Source organism: Alligator mississippiensis, chromosome 1 (genome assembly GCF_030867095.1).
Source record: "Alligator mississippiensis isolate rAllMis1 chromosome 1, rAllMis1, whole genome shotgun sequence".
In the NCBI taxonomy this organism is placed as follows: Eukaryota; Metazoa; Chordata; order Crocodylia; family Alligatoridae; genus Alligator; species Alligator mississippiensis.
In genome coordinates, this window is record NC_081824.1 from 118184147 (window position 1) to 118206853 (window position 22707).

General features: G+C 43.3%; 1 protein-coding gene across 4 annotated transcripts in view; it reads left to right on the top strand.

Annotated features, from left to right (window-relative positions):
- The window catches only part of PDE7B (phosphodiesterase 7B), a 317941-nt gene that overhangs the window by 165402 nt on the left and 129832 nt on the right, over nt 1–22707 (top strand). Inside the window, exon 1 of one of the 4 annotated variants that reach the window (XM_019479630.2) lies at nt 5317–5589. The exons of the other annotated variants lie outside the window; for them this stretch is intronic. Coding sequence (XP_019335175.1) covers nt 5352–5589 — 238 coding nt within the window. The 5' untranslated portion in view covers nt 5317–5351. Of the gene's footprint in view, nt 1–5316; nt 5590–22707 lie in introns of those variants that run through there. 4 annotated transcript variants of the gene reach the window in all.

Here is a 22707-nt window from a genome sequence, read left to right on the forward strand (position 1 = left end):
CGAGCATGAGGAGGTCATTGCTGGGGAATGACACTTGGGGAGAAGAACCAGAAAGAATGAGGGGGCAAATCAAGGATCTTTCTTCACCATTCTTTTATAGCTTTTGTATGCCCAGACTGATTTGCTGTGGGAGACTTACTGAAGACAGTAGATTCGGCACAGGCCATGAAGGCTCCAAGCCAAAAGAGTGGTTCTATGCCAGCTAAAACCCTGGGGTTTTTTTCTGCCCCCCCACCCCACCCCCTCTTCTCCTTTCTTTGAAGGAAAGGGGGGAGAAAGTTACAATGAAAACCAGAGCACTGGGTTAATGAAGGCCATGCAGGCTACAGTAGACTGGAAAGCTGCACACGAGGCACTTCCTCTACCGTCTGGCACAGGGCTGCTGCTGCTGCTACTACTACTCTTAGTACATAACTTGACAGCAAATAAGCAAGGAAAGAAAACTTTTTAAGAGATACCAATTAGGAAATGCGAGCTATGAATTTGTCAACTCGTTCCCTTCCCTTTTCTTCCATCTCACTCTTCTTTTCCTTAAGACGTTTTCAGTTCTCATCTATCTGTGAAAATATGCACCAGCTACCTTGTTAGGTTTTCGGAACTGGCTCACTTCATCTTTCCTGGCGTTGTTACTTAGGATGTGTTGGGGCCAAAGCTACTACAGTTATTTTTATGTGGTAATTGCTTAGGCTCCTTTTACTCAGTCATGGAGGAACACGTTGAATGGCAACAAAAATGATCCATCTGTATTTAATGGCTTGTTTCAGAGCTCTGTGAAGTTGACATTGTATAATTGCAATTTAGGTGAGCTAAGCTCGTTCAGTTGTTCTTTAAAATGTAGCTGAAGATGATTGGGCCTGGCTCTCTGTGTATGTTGAGTTCTGGTTGTTTCTTTTAAATGCAGAGAAATCCGCTATGTTAGGCTTGTATCCTCCACTCGTGTAAATAATCATAGCTCAGTTGAAAACAATGGAGCAGTGACAACTAACAGCATCTGAGGCTTTGTCCTTTTGTGTAAAATCTCTGAAGTTAGGGCTGGAGGAAGTTTTTGTGGTTCAGGGCTTTGGAAGAACTTTATCTGATTGTAAGACGTCCTCATCAGCCGTTCAAATCAAGCTGACCCATGTCTTGGCAAAGGAAGCCAAAAGAAAAATCAGTCAACTCCAACCAACATCTTTGATGAATAAAGGCTGAACACAGTCTGAATTGTAGATAGTTAGTTATGAAGCACCTGTTCAGTAGAAACTGGCATTTATAATTCTGTATAATAAATATGCTTAATATTGTGTTGGAAAACAAGGTACAAAAGCTTCCTAACAAAAACACAAGCAATCTAATACTGTGTCCATGTTTTAGTCTTCCATGGGCATGGCTATACCTCTGTTTTAGGTGACTCCAAAAATTGCCCTCAACTACCAGAAGCAACACAATCCTCCCTTTCTCTCCACGTTACCCTTCTGCTCCACACACTTCAAACATACAAAGGAAGCAGAAAAGGGGGCTGACAGATTTCTAAAAGAACTTCCCTGGAGAGCAACAGGACACTGAAACAGAGCCCTTCTAGAAATCGGTTTGCGCACTATTTGCTTCTCATTCTGTGTTTCTCATCACAGACAACAGACACGGTTAGTGGGATGCAGAAAGGCCTATGACAAATGGCCATCTTGCTTAGCTTTGGTGTGTGCACATTACAATTGGTGTGTGCACATTACACTTGCACAACACATTACAATGAGAAGGTGTGGTGGGGAGCTGAGCGGTGGGAAGCTCAGCCTTGAGACCTGATGATCTGTACAGCTTCTGCGGGGGAAACTAGACCAACAAAGCAGCACCTCAGAGAGATATTAATATAGTTGGCTGTCTGGAAGTGGGCTTAAGCAGCAGTGTAAATGGACTTTATGTCCACTCCACCTGAGGCACTATGAAGGGTGCAGTACTGATGTATATTGGCTATTAGCAATGTCAGTATTAGCTACTGAGTCACTGATTGTTGGCCTGACTTGACAGCAAGAATTCTTAGTCTCTTCCATTTATACAGTGAAACATCTTCAAAGCATTTTTTTCTCTTTGTTTACTGCTATGATCCTCAAAATGATCAGTCACACCCAGAAAAAAAAATAATTTTGTGAAGAACGGGTGTTTAACATGCCTCTAATTTCCCTAAGAAAAATACACCTTGTGTTTGTTACGGCTGTCCTACATACTTTTAAAAGTATGTAGCCATAACTGCTATAGGCCAGACTTGAGCTTGTCCCTCACTTGGGCTCCTTTTTTGCATCTGTAGATTTTAGATATAAACAACTGTAAGGATAATTAAGGACACTTGGTTTCTAAATGTTTGCTTCCATCCAGAAATGCAGTGCATGGCCATCCAGGTGACTACAGGCCAAAAATTGCACCTCCAGTATTTTACAGGTGCAAAAAAGGAAAGACATTTTTTCAACGTCTAGGAAGTACAGTACAATCTGAGTATAATTCATTCTTTTAACAATGCCAACAACAGTTTAGTTTAATGAACACCTTAGTTTAATGAACTTTTCTCTTGGTCCTGTTGGTGTCTGTTACAGTGGTGGACAGACCTCGGAAGATTAGATTGTTCAGGTTGCATGTCTAGTTTAGTTAGGCACCTCAGTGTTCAGATGCTTATCTCAAACTTGGGCTGGACATCGGAGAGTAAGTGGTCTTGTGAGAGTTCTGATACTTTCTGTTTCCGATCAAGCTGAAAATACCACAAGGACGGCCTTTCTTTCACAGTACTTTGGCACTTCTGCTTCTTGTCCCAGCTGAGATCAGGAAGTGCAGAGGTGAACCAAATGAAAAATAAAATAAAATAATTGGGGGTGGGGAACAAAGTTACCTCAACTTTTATAACTTAAAAAGTTCATTCAACTTTTGTACCTTTAAAATAAAAAAGAAGCATAGGGTTTTTTGGACATCAGGCAGAAGTCTGGGTCTTTATTCCTGCAGATAAAACAGTTCACCCCCTCCTAACAACGTACTGTTACTTTAAATGCAACTGCACAACTTACTCCAGTAATAGAAAAAGCAACAACAGCATAAAACAGTCATAATAAGCCAACTAAAATTATACCAACTTAGGATAAAACAATAACGCTCATCCTTCTCATGGAACTGCAACCATGTGTTATATGAATGTGGTGTATTACTGTATATCATCTATTTGTTTTCTTTGTTCTTAACCCCTTTGTTCCAAGGGTCAGGATATCCTGATGCTAAGCATTTGTGCAAAATAACATTACAACAACAATGGTAGAATACTTAGGAAGCAGTTCACTTTTTTTCAAGCCAGAGCCACCTGAAATTATTCAACAAATTATATTCAAGAGATTATATTCAACAAATATGTCAACATTATGGCATGGCAATCTACATTTAAAATAGCAATATTTGTTGAAGAATGTTACTGTCCCCAGTTTGAGGTAGGAACAGTAACATAATCATGGCAGAAGATACTAGAAGAGTGGAAATATCATGCTGCTCCTGCTGACATTGGCATAAGGAGGAAAAACTTGTGCATTCTGTTTTTTTATACTTAAGGATGTTAACTTTCAGTCCATTCCCTTGGAGCTTCTTCTCTCTATGAAGGAAGATCCTGTTTGTTTGCCAGTTTATTTTTCCATCTGGAGGAGAGACAAAACACTGAACTTAACTTGGAGGAAAACAGCTGTATTAACTATGAATATTACAAAAAAAAGTTGCATATGTATTAAAATTCCTATTAAAAGAACTTTCTGTGATTTGAAGACAAAGAGATAGGTGGTACAATCAGCAACCTTCCATCAGTTCTCTCCTGCATCCTGAACAAAACAATGGCTGAATGACAAAACTGAAAAGGATAGAGATTAACAGTGTCAGATTGTATAAAAGCAGATCACAATTCCACATGAAATAAAACATCCTGCTGCTTGGGGCTATGAAGAAAAAGAGAAGGGATTGCTGTAACATCCAGCTAAACCTATAAACGTCCCGAAGTCTTCCAGTGCCCCCATTTGCATCAAAAGTGTTACAGAATAGATACAGTATGCCACCTTGCTTCTGCCTGTGTAAGAATTGTTCAAAACTATCACTAGAAGTGCTTATCTTGACTTAAAAAGTTGATGTTAAAGGTTAGTCTTCGCTGCACAATCTGTGAGTGATCCCTATTAACAACTAATGTCCTCAAATGAACTTATTCCTTCATTCAGGTGGAGCCCTGCAGCTAGCAGCCAAAATAATAAGACCACAGTAGGGGATCTCCCCGCCCCTGGAAAACTGGAATTTCAACAACTTACTTTTCCCTTGCCAATTAAGCCCTGGCATCCTATCTTTTTTTTTTCCCTTTATACTTTTTATGATTATTTTTCTTCAAAAAATGGAACTTAGTACGAGAGCTGTTTGTCAAGATTACACAACAGCACCAGACTTGTGAATGCAGATCTGACTGCTTTTTCTGATTCACTTCTTTCACAGTTAGCTTTGGAATGTGAATCAATGTTATTTCCCTTCCAGCTGAAGGGCAGCTGAGGTTACAAAAGGATTTGACTAATGGGCCAAAAAACCCTTTAGGTTTTCTGAGAACCAAATGACAGAGAGGAAGACGAATCAGGGTGGGCGGAGGGGGGTGGGGGGAAGCCTATTTAATTACATTACTGTGTAGATCAATTCAAACAGCTTTCTTAATATCTTCATCATAATGCAGTCATTAGTGGAAGGGAGAGATGGCCTTCTGCCAGCCTAGTCGGAGAGAGGCAGCTGTGAACTGGTTCTGCCCAAGCTTCTCTCTGTTTACGGAGGGCTGCTCGAGACTGAAGGGCATGATTTGGTAAAGTGTTTCTCTTTAATAAGCCAGCAGCTGTTCACCTGATAGCACCTAATAACAAACCTGCAGATGAAAATGTTCCTTCACGGCGACTTCCAGCACCTGGCAGTTGGTTGATGCTCCCTGACAACTGACAAAAAGAGAAGAGACTGTGAAGAGAAAGAGAGAGGAAAAGAAAATACTTCACGGGCTTCTCCCACTGCTTCTTTTTCTTTCCTGCTGTTCTGGTGGTAGCCTGGGATTAATTAAGTGTTGTGAACTCCAAGTCTGAGAGAAAGGGGGATGCAGAGTTACACACGTCTCTGAGGACCAAGAGCTCCAGTAACTGTTTCAGATCACTCGCCAGTGGGAAACCTTGGCAATCGCATCTCTCCACGGTATTTGTCCACAAGTAGTCGGGGCAGTGAAGCTACTATGGGGTTGAAGAAGCCGTTTCCTTAGCTGTGGGTGCTAATTCTTGTTTTAATTTTCCTTGATTGAAGACAGTCCCCAGTCCCATAACAGCAACAGTTTTTTCACGAGGGCACAGAACAGGATGCCTGTGCTAGATAGATTTTTTAACGCAACAGAGCTGGGCAGGCAGTGGAGGACTGGGGAAGAATTGATGCCCTTTCCCATGGGCAGTTTGCCCAGCTATCAGCAGGATACCCTAGCCTGGGAATTGCCTGAGATGATTAGGATGGTAAAGCTTGTTTGGAAATCTAAGAGTGAGCTGCGAGGAACAAAGCAAAAAGGTATTTTGGAGAATGAAGATGCCCTGGGAAGCTTATCAGGTACATTTAATATAATCTGTGAAAGGTGTTGTTTTAGCTAATCTTGCTACCGGCTGGTCTCAAGCAGCTAAACTGTGTAGGGAGTGAAGCAGGGATTGAGAGAGAAATATGAAAATCTGGGACATAAGGCAATGACTGATGTATTAATATATTGAAAGCCCGTATAGTAGCCTGACCAGACTCTACCTGACCACTCATTGTGGGGAGAGTCCTTGTTTTTATGATAGGCAAATATAACAACAGGGCTATTTTCACCAGCATTCTTCACAGTAAACAACAAGCAAGTAGGTTTTATGCCTAGTTAATAAATCAACATGACAATTTTGTGAAGCAACTATAAAAATATGTTTGTGGTATCTTTTTAAAAACTGGTGCCCTTATGGCGGGGAGGGGGGAGGAGTGGGGGAAGTATTACTACCAGCAGTAACTCAGACAAATTATATTAAAATAATGTTCATGCAAGTCTACTCTTTCAAATTACTGCAGCATTTCTTTATAAGTGGAGTCACAAATTCAGATAAAACCTATAGGGTCTTGTGGATGGTCTTATGGATGTGGCATTGAACTATTTCAGGAGAGTTGGCTCTGGTGCCCAGCTCTGCCACTGACTTCCTGGGTGATCTTGAGAAAATAATTTTTGGGCCAGATTTTTAAAAGCATTTAGGCATCTAAGCAGACAGACAGGTGCCTACCAGGATTCTCAAAAACCCCTCAGTGGCTAATTTCAATTCAGCAAAGTTTTTAAACAGCTGCGTAACTTTCAAGAACACAGACTGATTGATTTAAACACCATGAAATCCAGTGAAAAGATTTTAATAGGCTTCAAGTGAACTCCTATGTGCCACTTTCCTATCTGTAAAATGGGCCTTTTTTCCATACATTTGTTAGTCTGGTCTGTTTAGACTGTAAGCTTTTCATGATTAAGAGGTGTGAACTTGGCACTGAGCAGGAAGACATGCTGATTATATCCAAGGCTTCATATATATGTGCTATGTATAATATACATCATAGGCAGTGCATGTGGGAAGGGGGGGCCCAGGGGACATGTCTGCCCCCCCAGATTTCTGTGCTGATATCAGAGCATGGGGCTGTAGCCTGGCCAGAGCCAACAGTGAACAGCAATGGGAGTAGGGGCAGGGGTGGCAGCATAATGTTGTGCCCTCCACTGTCGACATTTTATGAGTCATCTATGATGTACATAAAGAAACGAGACTGGAAGAGATCTCCTTGTTCATCAAGTCTAACTCCCTGCTGCCATGGGTAACCACATGTTCTAATCCCTTTAAAAATTTGATCAAGTTCCATCTTAAGAATAGTCATAGTTTTGTTCCCAGTGCTTTTATTGGAAGGCTGTTCCAAAATCTTACTGCTGTGATGATTGGAGACCACCTAATTTCCAAACCAAACTGATTCATGGCCAGCTCATACATTTGTTCGTGTGCCCACATTTCCCTTGGCTCAAATAGTTCTTTTCTCTTCCTACTGTTTACTCCTCCCTCAACAATATAGTTACAGAGCGCAGTCATATTCCCTGCTTAGCCTTCATACTGCTAGGCTAAACAAGCCAAGCTCTTCTAATCTTTAAGGTCTCCTAAGATGGGGTCTCCAGTCCCCCGGTCATCTTGGTAGCCCTTCTCTGCCCTTCAGATTTATCTTCTTGATCACTGTATTCTATATCCTAGATGAAGTCTCACCAGTCCCTTTATACAATTGCACCAATAGTTGTCTTTCTTTATTGGAAATATGATCTTAAGATGTAATCAAGATGCCTATTTGCCTGCTTCATGACCACATCATATTAGTAGCTTATAGTGATAAACTTATACACCCATCTTTTCTCCTTTTTTATTTATTTTCAGTTGATTAGCTCCCTGCTTATAGGAGAAACTTTTTATTAGTTTCAAAATGCACGACCTTGAAGTACTGAGTTTCACCCATTTCTATTACTTCTGTCCTCATGGTCCCTAGTTCTTCCTGTGTGAAATTTCAATCCTCCTATGTATTTATGATGCCTCCCAACTTTGTATCTTCAGAAAACTCCATTAGTACACTTCTACCTCTTGTGCTGAGATTATTAATGAATATATTAATATCAGTCCTGATATGAACCTTGAGAACCTCGCTAATACCCCCAGCCCAAAACATCCCCTTTCAACATCACCTATTGCCATATCCCTGTAAGCCTATTCCTTATCTAACTATAATTCCTATACTAATTCTCTTCTTCTCCAAATCATTTATCAATATACTTTATCATAACAAATGCTTTCCTAAAATACAGAGATATTAATCTGTTGCATGTTATCTTTTAAAAAAAAAATGTTGGTTTAGTCTGGCAGAGTCTCTTGGTAAACCCATGTTGCATTTTAGACCATTTTTTCATTTACTTATAGACCTTTAACTATTCCTTCCTTCAAAATTTGTCCTAAAGCCTGGCATTCAATTGAGTTCAGACTTATAGGCAGGTGTTATCCAGGTTATGTTTCCTCTTCCTCAAATTTATGCCATATGTTTGTTGTTCTCCTTTCACCTGAGAGTACCACTCCTGATTTGATTTATTGAAAATATGGTTTATCCTACTTAAATTTTCACATGCCATTTCTTTCAGAAATCTGGATTGGAGATTTACCTAGTCTTCCTGATGTAGGTATATTAAGTTCTTAGAGTTTTGCTTATAACTCGATTGTAGCAATATCCATATCTACTAGAATAGGCAGATCCAGGATTTTAGAAAGGGTGTTGCGAGAGCAGTGACCAGTGCTTCAGGGCTGGCTATGCTTCTCTGCTCCCAGCCCTATCTCACACCACCTCTACCAGGGTGGACAGACCACCCCATGGGAGCAGTAGCCAGGGGCTTTTAGTCCCTGAAATCACATAAGAATCTTCCCATCCCCCTTGACACGTCTTCCCTTCACCTCCTGTGCTCAGTGGTGTTTCCCCTTCTAACCTAACCCACTTCCTCCTTGTCCTCTCTACTTATGCCGCTGGGCACAGGAATGGGAGACCTGCCTGCCACTGCTGCTGTCCTTGCCTCTTCTGTGCCTCTCCAGCCAAGGCTGCAGGGAACAACTGAGCTTAGCTGGATACAACAGTGGCTGCTGTACTTCCCTGCATCTGCTCCTGGCTTTTCATGGAGCACCTGGTGGACAGAGCAAGAAAGAGGTACCTACCCACCATTGCCACTACCACTGTCTTCAGCTGACCCTGATTTCCCCACGCAGCCTGATTGGCATGGGGCAGCAACAGCTCTGGAGCTACCCCACTCCTTGGTCAGACAGAGACAGTGGCAGCAGCAGGCAAGGGAGGAGGAAAATGAGAAGAAGAGGTATCACTGAGCATGAAGAAAACAGGAGGTGCCCAAGGGGTACAGTGGCATTGTTATCTGTTTCAGGAGTGCTGCTCCTGCAGTGTGGCCCAAAAGCAGTTAGTGGAGAGGGGTGCAACTCTGCTACCAAACCCCCTCTGGATCCAACCCAGTCTACTAGCCATCTTGCCTTTGCCCCAGTATTTACATTCCTATTTATTGAAAGCATACAATAGTCATAAACACTCGCACTTTGGCGTAACTCATTTGGTTTCTCATATACACAGGAGTAATTATGCTACAAGTATTATGGAATCCTTTGTGGAGTATATTGTATGACAGATCGTTTTAGCAGTACAGGTATATATGAAAGAGTTTCGGTGCTTGTGTGCATGTAGGAGTCAAAGCTATGCTTATTGGCATTCAACTGACTGGGAATAAAACTGAACTAGGCCAGGGTTGGCAAGCATCTAGCCTTACAGGCTGGATGAGCATCTCTGGGCTGCTCTGTGGACTAGAACCAATTATGCCAAAGCAAGTGGGCAGGGCTGGGCCAGTAGGGCACGTGGACTGGATCTAGTGCCACGCTGCAGGTGGTATATGGACTGGACCCAGTGCTGCAACTGCTGCTGATGGCCCAGGGAGCCACCATGGGAACGCACTTCATGCAGTGTCCCACAGGACCAGGCCCAAGTACTCGCTCCAGAGCTCGTCAGGATTGGTCCCCAAGCTGTCCATACATGCCGGAGTCAGCACACAGGGCACCCTGTGCTGGCTCCCTGTACTGTAGATGCACCAGTGGCTCTGGGTCCAGCCTGTGCACTGCAAGCAGCACAAGTCCTGGAGTTGGGCCTGTGCACAGTGCTTATGGTGCAGGGGCTGGACCCAGTGCTGTGGGTGCTGCTCACAACACGGGGTGCACACTGCACGTAGCACCCTGCCTTGTGTGCTAGCTTGAATGCAGCCTGAGCCAGTGCACAGGGTTGGTCCAGGGCACGTGCCAGGTGGAGCTTGCAACCCAGGCCAAGTACCTGTGCTGCAAGCAGCACCTTCAACACCAGGTCCAGCCTGTACAGCAGACTACCTCTGCATGTGTCATGTGGTCCAAGACCCATAGACTGTATCAAGCAAGCCCCATGGGCCAGATCTGGCCTACAGGCCATACGTATGACACCCCTGGGCTAGGCAGATGTAGCCAGTCATCTGTATCACATCTTTTAATATTTCAGTGTAAAAGAAAAAATGGGGGGTGGAATTAGATGTTTGGTTTTATTTTTATTTTGAAAGGGAATGAAAAGTTTGGTCAAGCTCCAAAGAAAATGTAAAATCTTCCACTTCAGCTGACTGGGAATGTTTTGCAGTAAAATGACAGATAAATTAGAAGATTTTGTTTTTAAAAGGTTATTCTGGATAAAGGAAGGGGAAAGCAACCACTGTATGAAGTGTGAGACAAATGACAGGGAGGCAGGGAGCAAACCAATGGGATTTTGAGGTTTGTGTGGCAATTGGGAACAGAATGCTCAGATGGATCTTGGTCAAAGAGAAATGAGGTAATGCTCTCTCAACCATGGTTTTCATTCAAGTGGTGCTGGAAATATTGAAAAAGCCACCTACACAGAGTATGCAGTTACATTCAGTGCAGTCACAGTTGATTTAATAAACAAGGTTCACCTCCAGACTTCTGGAGACATGTGTGAGGTGAGGGAGAGGTAGGGGATTGCATGTGATGGAGGGGTGAAAAAGAAATGTAACCAGGTTAAAAGAAAATAAAGAATAGATTCTTCTCCCAGCAGGATATGAGTAACTCCTATTGACTCAAATGGCTGTTACTCGTATCCTGTAGAGGGGAAATCTGGCCTTGTGGTTCCAAATTAGATTCTGTTATTCGGTATAAATCCAGAGCGACTCCTTCACCTCAATTGCCATAGACTAGAATGACTTAGAGCAGGAGATGACTCCATAACTTTTGACCACTTTAAATTACAAGTCATTAGGCATTTGGTGAGGTAGTCTTGGATTGCTATTTTATTCTCTCTCCACACTGATTTTTTTTTTTTTTTCATGGCTGCCTCTCTCTCTTTTGTGAGCCAGTTTCCAACACTCATTTTGTCCAACAAGGTTGGTTTTTCCATTGAGAACTGTGTGTGGAGAGGCCAGAAAAAGTCTGCCTAGCCAAATCAGATTTAAATGCTAGCACAAAAGAAGGTGGCCCATGTTCCTCCTCTCCTTTGATCTATTTCCCCAGCCAGGTGAAAGTAGTGGCAATAGGAGGCATTTAATTTAAATTGGACAATAATCGGATGTAATGAATTTGATTGTTGAAGGTAAATGGTAGAATTAATTGATATTCAAGGTACTTACCACTTTTCAAAAAATGTTTGCAGATAATTTATTTGCATAAAAAAGGATGGAGAAAAATATTCAGTAATTCAACCAGCTCTTACAAAGAATGGAGTGTAAGAGGAGGATATATTATCCCGTTTTATGCCTTGATATTATGTTACCCTCTCTTAAAGTTCTTCAGAATCATAACAAAAGACACAGGCATTTGATCAAGAAATGGGTACACATTTGCCTCCAACACTTCTCACTGAGAGTACACTATTAATTACTCATGGGTTAATGCTGGTAATCTCAACTGATTCTTGCCTATAACAGTTTCTGTAACTTTAAAGATTTTTTTTTTAATTAACATACACATTCAACATTTCCAGAGCCTTTCTTCTTTTTGTTCACTTTAGCACACACAAGACATTCTCTAAGTAGGGAGCGTACTACTGTACTTGGATTCTTGGGGCCTTACAGAACCAAATGCTCTGGATTTCTTAAATTACTTTTGAAAGCTGTTCCACCTCCCTTCTTACTTCTCTGAAACTGTTTTACATACATAACTCTCATCAATAACAGGTGAGTTGGCCTGCCTTAGGAACAATAGGCCACATACACATATCACTTTCCAATCTATACACAATACTGCCACCAAAATAATTTTCCCTGCTTAATGATTTGCCCAGGCCACCCCCCTTTTTAACCTATTGACTCTTTGTCCACTGAATCGCTTCTAGACTTCTTGACATTGTCTTTCAAGGCCTGCATATCCCTTTCACCACTTATCCAACCTAGTCTCTTATGGCATACCTTCATTCACCTCCGTTTCCACTCCATCAGTGGTATCAGTGTAACCCATGCTGGTGTGCTAGGCTGGGTGATGTGCCGGTTTTTGGATTCTCAGGGTGCCAATAGCCCTAGGAACCCCCTCAGGCAGATCTGCAGACTGAGGTGTCCTGGGGAGAGGTGTGTCCCTCACCCTCACTGCCCAGGAATTTACTCCGAACCCAATGAACACATTGGTTTCTTTGTTATGTACAACTATATGCAGAAAAGAAATGATTTAAGCAGAAGAAAAGTATATATAATAACAATAGTTAATAATAAAACCACCAATTTGAATAAAATTTACAACTGCAACAGGAAAATTTAGGAAGAATTTTTTTACAGTAGGGGTGGCCAGAGTCTGGGATAGGCTTCCACGAGAGGTGGTGCTATCACCTAACTTGGAGGTCTTCAGGAGGAGGCTTGACAGTCACCTGGCTGGGGTCATCTGACCTCGGTCCTCTTTCCTGCCGTGGCCAGGGGGTCGGACACTATGATCTATTGGGTCCCTTCCGACTCTACAACCTATGAAACATTAGGCGAATAATTCCAACTTGCTGGGTAGTCTCACTTGTGTCAAATAACTTCAGTAAATACATTCACCTGGTTATAACCCTTTAAGACAGTTTTCCTTCTGGTCCAAATCCACTCCCCATACAGTAAGTGGCAACTCAACTATAACTATGATCCTCCACTAGATGGTGGCAGTGAGGATCCTGTTGCTCCAGGGACTCTGAACTCCCTTGGTCTTTCCTGCCTGCTGCAAGATGAGCATCTAGTCAACTGTTGCAGGCAATAAGCTCTCTTTTATTCCTTCTGAAATACACCTTCTGCAAACTATGGGATTAGGCATCCCCTCCTACCCACTTGTGGTTTGTGCTCTTTCAGTCCACTCCCTCTTGGGACTGTCTCCCCTCCCAGCACTTTCACCCGCAGATGGCAGATTTCCCTATGCAGGTCGCTGTTCCTGCAGCCTCCAGCCTTCCGAGCTCAAACAGGGCCTTCCTGCCACAGGTCTCTGAGCCAGCAGCTTCCCCCAGCTCCCAGCCAGCCTACCTTCTTTTCTGACCAACCCCGTCCCCACTTCTCCCAGGCATTTGTATCCCAAAGTTGCACAGCTCCTCAAAGGGCAACACAGGCTTTCTGCTGTCCTGGTGTCTGCTCCATGGGCAAGTTTCAACTCTCTTTTCCCCTGGTGGGGGTTGCATCTCTGTTCCCTCTCTCCAGGCTGAAATCGGATTCTCCTCTCCTCTTTTCCCACTCTCTGCCTTTTTTTTATGGCACGCTTGCAGCCGATCAGATTTGCAGAGGGGCTCTGGTCTCAGTTCATATGGTCCAAAAAAAGGTATGCGTGGAGCACAGCATACTCTCCTTCTAGGAAAAGCTACTGCACCCTCTGCAAGCTTCTTGCCACTCTTTTTGTAAAATTCTAAGATGGGAGTTGTCAACCAGGGGTATGCATACCCCCAGGGGTACTTGGAAAGGCCCCAGGAGGTACACACAGGTGGGTGGGGAGCTCACACACGGCAGCAGCTGCCCAATCCACCACCATGCACCACCACCACATGCCGCTTCCTCCCGTGCTCCTCATCTAGCCACCGCCGCCACCCCCCTCCCACTGGCCGCTTTTCTTGGACAGAGTCTGCCTTCCCGGGCTGCTGTCAGGCTGTCTGCGTGGCCTTCCTGCAGAGACCCTGAGCTGCACGAAGCCCAGTGCTTTGTTCCACAACTGTAGGTCAACAAACTAAAACTCCTTGGAGGAGTTCTCATTTGCTGCACCCCAAGTAATTTAAGATGCATTACACCACCAAATTTGCTACAGCAGCTGGAATTACTGTACAATACACCACTGACTCATGCAAATGCCAACGTGGTTAAAGTGGTACAAAAGCATTTAACCCGCTTTAAAGTGCCGTGGACACATGCCCCTCATTTCCTCTACACACGGCCCCATTTGTTAGATTTATATGCTACCCCTCCCCCAAAAAGGGCTTAGAATGACTTATAGTAAAAGACAAAAATTCATATAGAAACAGAATACAATACTAATATTCTAAACTGAAAACATTTGTGCACCCTGAATTAAACACAGCAGGCAGAAAGCCAGCTTGCTGCATCTTTCTGAATCTAAATAAACTGGTTTCTTTTGGGACATATTAAATGTGCTAGCTTTCATGAGTCAAGACTACTTATAAACAGCCTTAACTTGTGCTCTGACCATTAAATTGCATTAAGTTAATATGATCACCTACTTTGTTGGAAATGATTACATCCTACTGAATGTTTGTAAAGACCCATGTAAAGTTACAGTATTTTGTATAACACATTATTAAAAATGATGTAGATGATTACCGTCATCTACATGATTACCGTCTATAGTAGTTATCATATAATAGTAATTTGAGTTGCAGGTCAAAAATGTAATTAGAGCTAGGCAACCAAGTGATATTTCAGTTCATTGGCTGAACTGAAAAATAATTTTAAAAATTCATTTGGGGTTGCTCCAACATACTAAAATGGAAATATTTTGTTGAGTTGAAAAATGGATTATAAATTCATTTGGAGTCAACAAAATGTTTAATTCAACCCAAACTGAAATATCTTATTTTGAGTGTTAACATTTTAAAAATACTTGTTAATCATACAAAAGGATTGAAAAATTTACTTTAACCTTCATTTTTCCAACTCAAAATGAGATTTTCATTCTGAAACTGTCAAAACAGTGTCTTTAAACTTTTTAGAGCTTTTTTTACTGAAACAATATTACAAATTCTACATGAATTTGTAAAAAGTTTCAATTAACACAAATTTCTGTTTTTTAGCTGAGAAATTTTGCCAGCCTCTGTTCATTAGGATTTATTTCCTTTTTATAAAATCTCCTTCAGGCAGAACTTCTTACTCCCAAAATATCTGTTTGAAAATCACTGGAACTAGATTACTGGTAGAGATCATACTCTGCCAGATGTGTTAATTTTCTTCAGAACTGCCATTTGCAGGTGATGGGAGACCTGTAAAAATTAAGTGTGTTGCTTGGGATGGGCTGGCTGATGTGACACGTAGCTTCCCAAGTGTTTAAAATGGGGCATAGTGTGCATTGCTACAAGTACCTAAAAAGGAACCCAGTGCAATTGTCTAACTAACTAAGCTTATGTTTTTATGAGCCAGTAAAATGTGTGTTTGAAGACACTAACAGGATCTATAACCTGGACAGTTTTCTATAGATGTCATTCATGTCCCTCACTTCAAGATGCTATAAGGAAATGTATGTCACTGACTATTAAATTATTCCTCCTTTATTGTGGTCCAGCTGTAGTCCAGTCCTTCACTCCTTTTATCTCCTCAACATTTTAAAACCAGGCCATCCACAATAATGCTACAAACACACACAAAATAGTCACTTTCCATAAGAAGACACCACCATCTGGAGAATAAAATTAAGGAAAATAAGATTTTTATGGATAGACAAATTGGTACAAATAAGAACTCTCAGTCCTAACTCATTTGTTTCAGGATATTTGCAAAGCTTCAGTTGACTTCAGCTTAGATTATTTTATTATTTATCACATGCCAGTGCCAGTTCATCATACCCAGTTCTAGCCCGAATCAAAAATGAAAGCATCATAATACAATGAGAGACACTGTTCTCCTTGTATTTTTGGTCTAGAATAAGTGTCACAAATACCAAAAACCTGACAAGAAAGCTTCTTATAAGATTTCCATCCTCAGACTGATTCAGCAAAGCAACTTAAGCATGTGTGTAAATTGAACAAAATGAGTAAGGCCATCCCTATTCCAAAAGGGAACTTAAGCCTGCTTAAATCATGGGTTAAGTTTTTAAGCACTTTTTTACATACCTGGCTGAATCAGGGTCTCAATTTGTAGAAGGAAAAAGTTTTTATAAAGATTTCTTCATCACTGTATTCCTACCACCTTTTGCAAAACACATTTTTATCTGCCTTTCCTGTGGTTACAAAGGTCTCCTTAAGATGACTGAGGATGAAAGAGAATATAGAGAGGAAAGCCCCCTCTGTCTTGTTTATTAATTTTCTGAATGCAACAGCTCTCTTTGTTGAGACACTTTACTGTTTTGTGGGTGGCCAATTGCTCTTTTTGACATACATTCAACTGATGACATAGCTCCTCTGGCTCTGCTCTGTCATAGAATGAATACTTGAAAAATTCAAGCAGAAGACACTTGGAATGCTAAGAATTTTTGACAGATGGCCTTAAGTCAGCAGTTTAAATAAAGATATTCGTAATATTTATGACCCAAATTCTGAAGTCCTTAATGAAAAACTCCTATTGACTTCAGCAGTGTTTGCTTAGTTGGGGACTGCAACATTTGGACCCCTGGGTCAGATGTTTCTATCCTCATATTTAAGAGATTCAATTCAGGGAAGTACCCAGGTGCTTATCCAAACAGCTCATATGTTCAAAACTTTCCTTACCCACACCTTTTCCAAATAGATTGTGTGTTCAAAACTTAAGCTGGAAATCTTATAATTATAGGCTTTCATGTAAGATTTCTTGTATTTCCTGCTTCCAGGCAGACTGGAAATATTGCAGGAACAGCTGCTTTCACATTATTTTAGTAATTAAATGTATGGACCAGACTTTAATCTCTTTCTCTCTCTCAAGAGTAGGCTCTAGTTGGAACCAGTTTGAGTTTTTCATGAAGCATGGGGTCTTTTTAAAAAATCCAAACCCCTTCATTCAGCCTTATTTTAATTGTTCACGTTATCAGTGGGTAAATGGAAACTTTGCAAGCAAAGAGCGATTCTTGGGTTTTGTATATACTGTGTTGCACAAATATTTTACGCCATTCTTTTTCTTCTTCCTGAAGGTAGTACTCTCACAGTTAGTATCATGGTGGGATAAAGCTACCCCTGAATAAAGCCATATAAATGGGGATAGTAGGATGAAATACTGTCATGAGCTAGAGAGCCTTCCTATGTTGCTGGTTCAGTTTGTGCCATATGGGAGCGATGCACTGCATTTTTTTTTTTTTTATTAGCAGGGAGCATGGGCAGGCCCATCAGCAGCCTCAAGCAAATGGGGCACAGGGGTGTTTAATTCCCCCCCACCCTCCCCAGTTCCACTGGCACAGACCCCAGCCAGGGTCTGCCCAGCTTTTCCCCCCGCTTGTGGTGCAGCATAGCCTGGGACCCCCAGAGTCCCCCTCCCAGCCTTGGGGGCAATCCCATTGCACCCTCCCAGCTGCCAGTTTCACTTGAGGCAGCCAAGGAGCAAAGGCCAGATCAGGCGGAAGGAGGGGAACAAAACAGCCCCAAGCCCAGGTGGGGACATGCACAGTGGAATCACAGTGGTGGTGGCTCCATTCTGGACATGAGCCCCATCAAGCACAGGGTCCCAGGCTGGAGGGGGTGGAGAAGGTGATCCAGTGTGTCAGTGCCAGCCCAGGGCAGAGCTGAGCTGGGCATGCAGCTGGGGGAGCACGTCCTGCCTGGCAGCCCCTTCTATCTACTGGAGAGCGGCACCCAGGCCAGCCCTGGCAGCATGGCGCACATGACACATGCTTGCCGCCTCAGCCCCAAGTGCTACTACCTGCGCCCCCCAGCTGCCCTGTGCCAAGCTGGACGTGCCCTGCTCACTCTTCCCCTACCCAGCGGTGGTGCAGTACAGCCGTGTACCAGGCACAAGGCACTAACCCTATGGCTTCCCTGCCACCACCGTCAGACGGGCCCACCCTAGCCATACTGGAAGGCACTGCCCACACCACTGAACTGCATTCAGCTGCTGCGTAGCCAGATGGCAGTGATGGTGGGGAAGCTGTAGGGGTAGTGCCCTGCACCTGATGCCTGGTACATGGAGCCGTGCTGCACTGCTACCACTGCAGAGTAGGGGAAGAGCGAGCAAGACACACCCAGCTTGGTGCCTAGGGGGCACAGGTAGTAGCTCTTGGGGCTGAGGGGGCTAGCCCACACTGCGCACACCACTGGGGGCCGGCCCAGGTGCCAATTTCCACCAGGTAGAAGGGACCACCAGGCAGAAGCTGCTCCTCCAACTGCATGCTCAGCTCAGTTCAGCTCTGCCCTGGGCTTGCACCAACACACAGGAGCCCCTTCCCCACTTCTCATCCCCTCTCCCCCAGCTTGGGTCCCTCTGCTCAGTGGGGCTCAAATCAAGGATGGATTTGCTGCCGCCACAGTCCCTCTGTATATGTCCCCACCTGAGCTTGAAGCTGTTTCACTCCCCTACCTCCCCTTAATCTGGCCTTTGCTCCTAGGCTGCCCCAAGTGAAACCCTGGCCCCGGTGGCTGGGAAGGTGCAGCAGGATTACCCCCTAGCTGGGAGGGGAACTCTGGGGGTCCCGGGCTGTGCTGAGCCACGGGCAGAAGGAAAAAGCCAGGCAGACCCTGGCTGGGGTCCCTGCAGGCCAGGGTGGGGGTTTAAACCCCTCCTCAGGGGTTGTAACCAGGCCCTGGCAGGTTAACACATCCTTCCCCCCCCCCCCCCCCCCCCATCTCTCAGTTCAGCTTCTTTCCAGCCTGAAGGGAAGGGAGGGCTCACTCTGGCACCTCCCAGCTTCTAGCCTGAGCCACTGCAGGCATGTGCCTACATTTCCAGAATCAAAAGTAAATGTCTATTGACTTGTACATCGGTCCAATCTACTTGGGTTAAACTAACCTGCAAAGACTGAATCAATTCAAGCTCAGGCTTTTTGAATGTCTGTTCCTAGCCAATAGGGGCAAAGGATTTGACCTAGTAGAGTAGACGGGAACAGCTTCCAGCTTCCGCTTTAGAGAAGGCATAATGCATCTGTTTCAACCCCCTAGGAGTTCAGGCCTGCACTAGCCAATAGGTTAGTTATAAAGAGCCCATGAGAATACAGGGGTTTCTGTGATCACTTATGCTCATGAGCCCTCACTGGCCAGCCTTTAAGCATGTCAGCCTCGGGAGTGTGGACATCCATTGCTGTGTGCTGTCACAGACTCCTAAATCAAGGTGGAGCCCTGAAGGAAAAGGAAATGCAAGAGGGGAATGAAACAGAAAACAGAGCAGCAAAGAAGGCAGTGGTAGAAAAATAGCAAAGGGAAAGAAAAGGAAGAGAGGAGTTTCATTGGCATTGCATATATTTCAGTTTCTCATAATTTTGTTCTTTTCATTTCCACACACACACCCCTCCCCTTCTGCCAGGGTTAGAATGATGCAGCAGTCATTGTGCTGTACATTTATATTATTGCAGCCTTTCCCACCCCACTCTTGTCAAGTAGCCTTGCCCTGTTATTGGAAACCAAAATTACAGCCTTGAATCAAGGGCATGGTGACACAGACAAGCTGGGCACAGTGCAGTTGTGAACTGGCTGGCTCTCACTGTTGGAGATCATAACTTATTTCTAAGGGTTGTCCTGGAAAAGATTTCATTTTGTATTCTGTTCTTTCCAGCTTTGTGCCTTAGAGTCAAAGTAGGGAGGAAAGGAGAGTGTGTGACACCAGGTGTTTGTGTGGATCCCCCCTTATTGAAGTAGCCCTTTCACTAAGAATTCAGAATAACAGAGTTGTGTGAAATTGTTTGGGGTATGTAGGTAGGCAGGTACACCTACCCAGGGCCATCCCGAGTGGGGGGGGGAGGGGATGCGCGAATCGGGCTAACAGCCCCAGGCCCTGCGCTTTGGAGGGCCCTACAGAGCTGGGCAGGCTTCGCATCTGGCTGCTCACCACCCTTCCTCCCAACCCTGCTGCCACCGTAATCGCATCCAGGTACAGGCTGATTTTGCCCCAGGCCCACACCCTGTTACGGTTGTCTTTGCACCTACCAGGGCCAACTAAAATCAAAGTCCCAATTTTTTTCAGTCACAGAATAGAGGAGATCTGTTGCCCTGAAGTATTTCCAAACAAATTTAAAACAAGACGTAGCCAATGGGAGGAGAAAAAGAAAACAGGTGGGTAAATTGAGGAGGAAAGCTAAGGAGAATAGGTAATAGCATATGCCACCTAGACCAGCTGTGTGTATTATTAGTAGGTTTCAAGAAGATATTTATTTTTTTTATATCTATGATATAAGTGTCTCTGGCCTATCCATTGTCATCTGGCAATTTACTCCATTTGTTATGATAGGCATGAGAAGGGATTTGAAGGTTGGAACGTACAGATTATCTGGCCAGCCAGAATATTTGAACCCCACCACTTCTTGGGATTGTTGCATTTTTTCCTAATCTTTATTTATCATTTTTAAACCTCTGATTTAAAGTCTTGAAAACTACTCTGCTGTATCATAGAATAAACCTAGCTTCTTTGGCAAGTTACTGAGGCCAAGATCTTCAAAGGTATTTGGGTGCCTCAGTCTCTTTAGTTAGATGCCTTAATATCTTTGGAGGATCTGGGCCTTATTCAAATGCATACTTGGCTTTTAAGTGCATAAGAAGGCACACTGAAATCAATTAGTGGCTCATCTGCTTCCAGTCAAGCATGTATCTTGCTGAACTGGGGCAGAAGGCTCAGATCCTCAAAGGTACATAGGTGCTTAACTTCTGGTGCCAAAGCATCTACTTGATAGAATTGGGTAAGTCTTAATTTTTCTGTATCGGTTTCCTAATCTTTAAAATAGAATTTAAAATATCTATCCACCCTTTCAAATTACTTTGAGATCTTCTAATAAAAGCTGCCAAATATGGAAATTATGTTTTTGTTTTTTGATGTTTGGGGGGGTTGTAACTTAATAGTTCCCAAACTGTGATTTTCAAGTACTCTGTAGCTTGTCTGTGGAATACACTGGCCCTTCCTCTTTTCTCAGTTAAAAGATTTGGTTTCATGATAAAAGGACCTGAAGAAATTTGAGGATAAACAGTAGTCCCAAAAGGTGGGGAATCAGTTTGAAACTATCTAAAACAACTGGTAGAGAAGAGAATAAAATTAATAGTAACAAAAGTATTAGTAATGAAAAAAGCTTTTTACTTTTACTGAAACTCTCTCTTCAAAGAAAGAGACTTATTCCATCTTTATTTTGTTTTCTGACAGACTACATTAATCTTATGCACGTGCCCAGTGACTGGCAAAAGAGCCAGAATAAACACTAAACAGGTTTTGTTAATTATGCACTTCAGTTTTATTAATGCAAATGCAAAGCATCCTTTACTATTTAAATACTCCAGCCTCTTGACTGATCTGCAACCCAGACCTCACAAAACCATAACTAATATTTCTGTAGGTGCTCTGTAGCCAAAAATGTGCTGATGTCTGGCTTTGCTCGGAGTGGAAGGCTGCAAAATTATATGTTTTGAATAGAATCAAATTACTGTAGAATTGGGAGGAGGGGAGCACACTATACTTAGCTGGCTTGTCATACATACAGAAAAAAAATTCTTTGCACATGACCTCATTAATGGCAGGAGTTAAGAACACTGCAAGTGGAGATGAACCTAAGCTATAAACATTTGGATCTGAATCCACAACCAGAATTATTGGAATAAGATTCTACTGATCAAATGCCCTTTGGGCATTCGCTGCATCTTCTCGTCCTTTCTTCACAATTTCCCATTTATTATCTTGCTTATCTTAGGTCATCAACCTAGAGGCTGAAGCTACCAGTTTGACCACTCAGTGGTATACTTGTCTTTACTTCTTCCTTCAATCTGCAGGCATTTTTCAGCTCTTCGGTTTACCAAAGGACTATTGATTTGACTATGCGTTCACCAAGTAGTTCTTTCTCTGATCTCTCTGTGTATGGACCTACAGACATCTTTTTCCACTGTTAAAAGAGAACGGACGCAGTAGCGTAACAAGGAGAACTGGTGCCTGAGGCAAACCCTGTGGGGTAGGGGTACATGGTTCTGAGAGTGGGAGCAGGGGAGGGGGCATACATGGGTTCGGGGAGGAGGAGAAACAGTCTTGCCCATATGAATCTCCTAAATAGGCCATGGCTGAGCTGCTGCTCCTGTTACAGCATGTTCTGTCTGCCCTGGCTATTGCTCTTAAAACAGCAGCAGCAGCTGGGAACTGTTTGGGAGTTCCTGATATGGCTATGCTGGCAAAGTGTAGACTCTACAAAGGGTGTTGGGGTGGGGGTGATTCTGGTTCCCCTCCTAACTTGGTGCCTGGGGTAGGCACCCCTCTCACCCACCCCTAGTTACACTACCGAACTTGGCAGGGCTTTACCATGTATCAACTGCTCTATAGTAATTCTCCACATGTTAGTTCTTTCCAGATGGAAATAAGAAACTAAACTGCAGCAACTCACTCCTCTTTTACTGACAGATAAGCTGCTGCAGCATACCTTCTACTTACCATGGGGTAAGCGTGTACACATGCGTGTTACCACAGAGCAGCTGACTCATAGTTAAACCCTGCCCTTTCTTACCTTACCTTACCTTATCTCAAGATGCGCTCTCTTACCTTTTGGTAAATTGTTTTTCTGTCCTTTTCCTCTGTCACTGAGTGCCTCCTCTCCAGCCATCACTGGTTCTCTTTTAGCATTGCTCCTCTTCACATTCTTGACCTTTCCTTGACTTTTTTGTTCCTCATAATTGAAGACCTGTCATCTTCTTTCTGCTCCCCTTTCCTTCCAGCCAACTCTTCTGTTTTCTATTGAATTCTCTTTTTTCTCTCTCTCCCCCCATCTTTGACTCTCTTTTCCCCCACTCTTTGCCCCTCTTTCCCATCTCAAGATGTGCTCTGCAACCTCCAACCCAACTCACTGGACA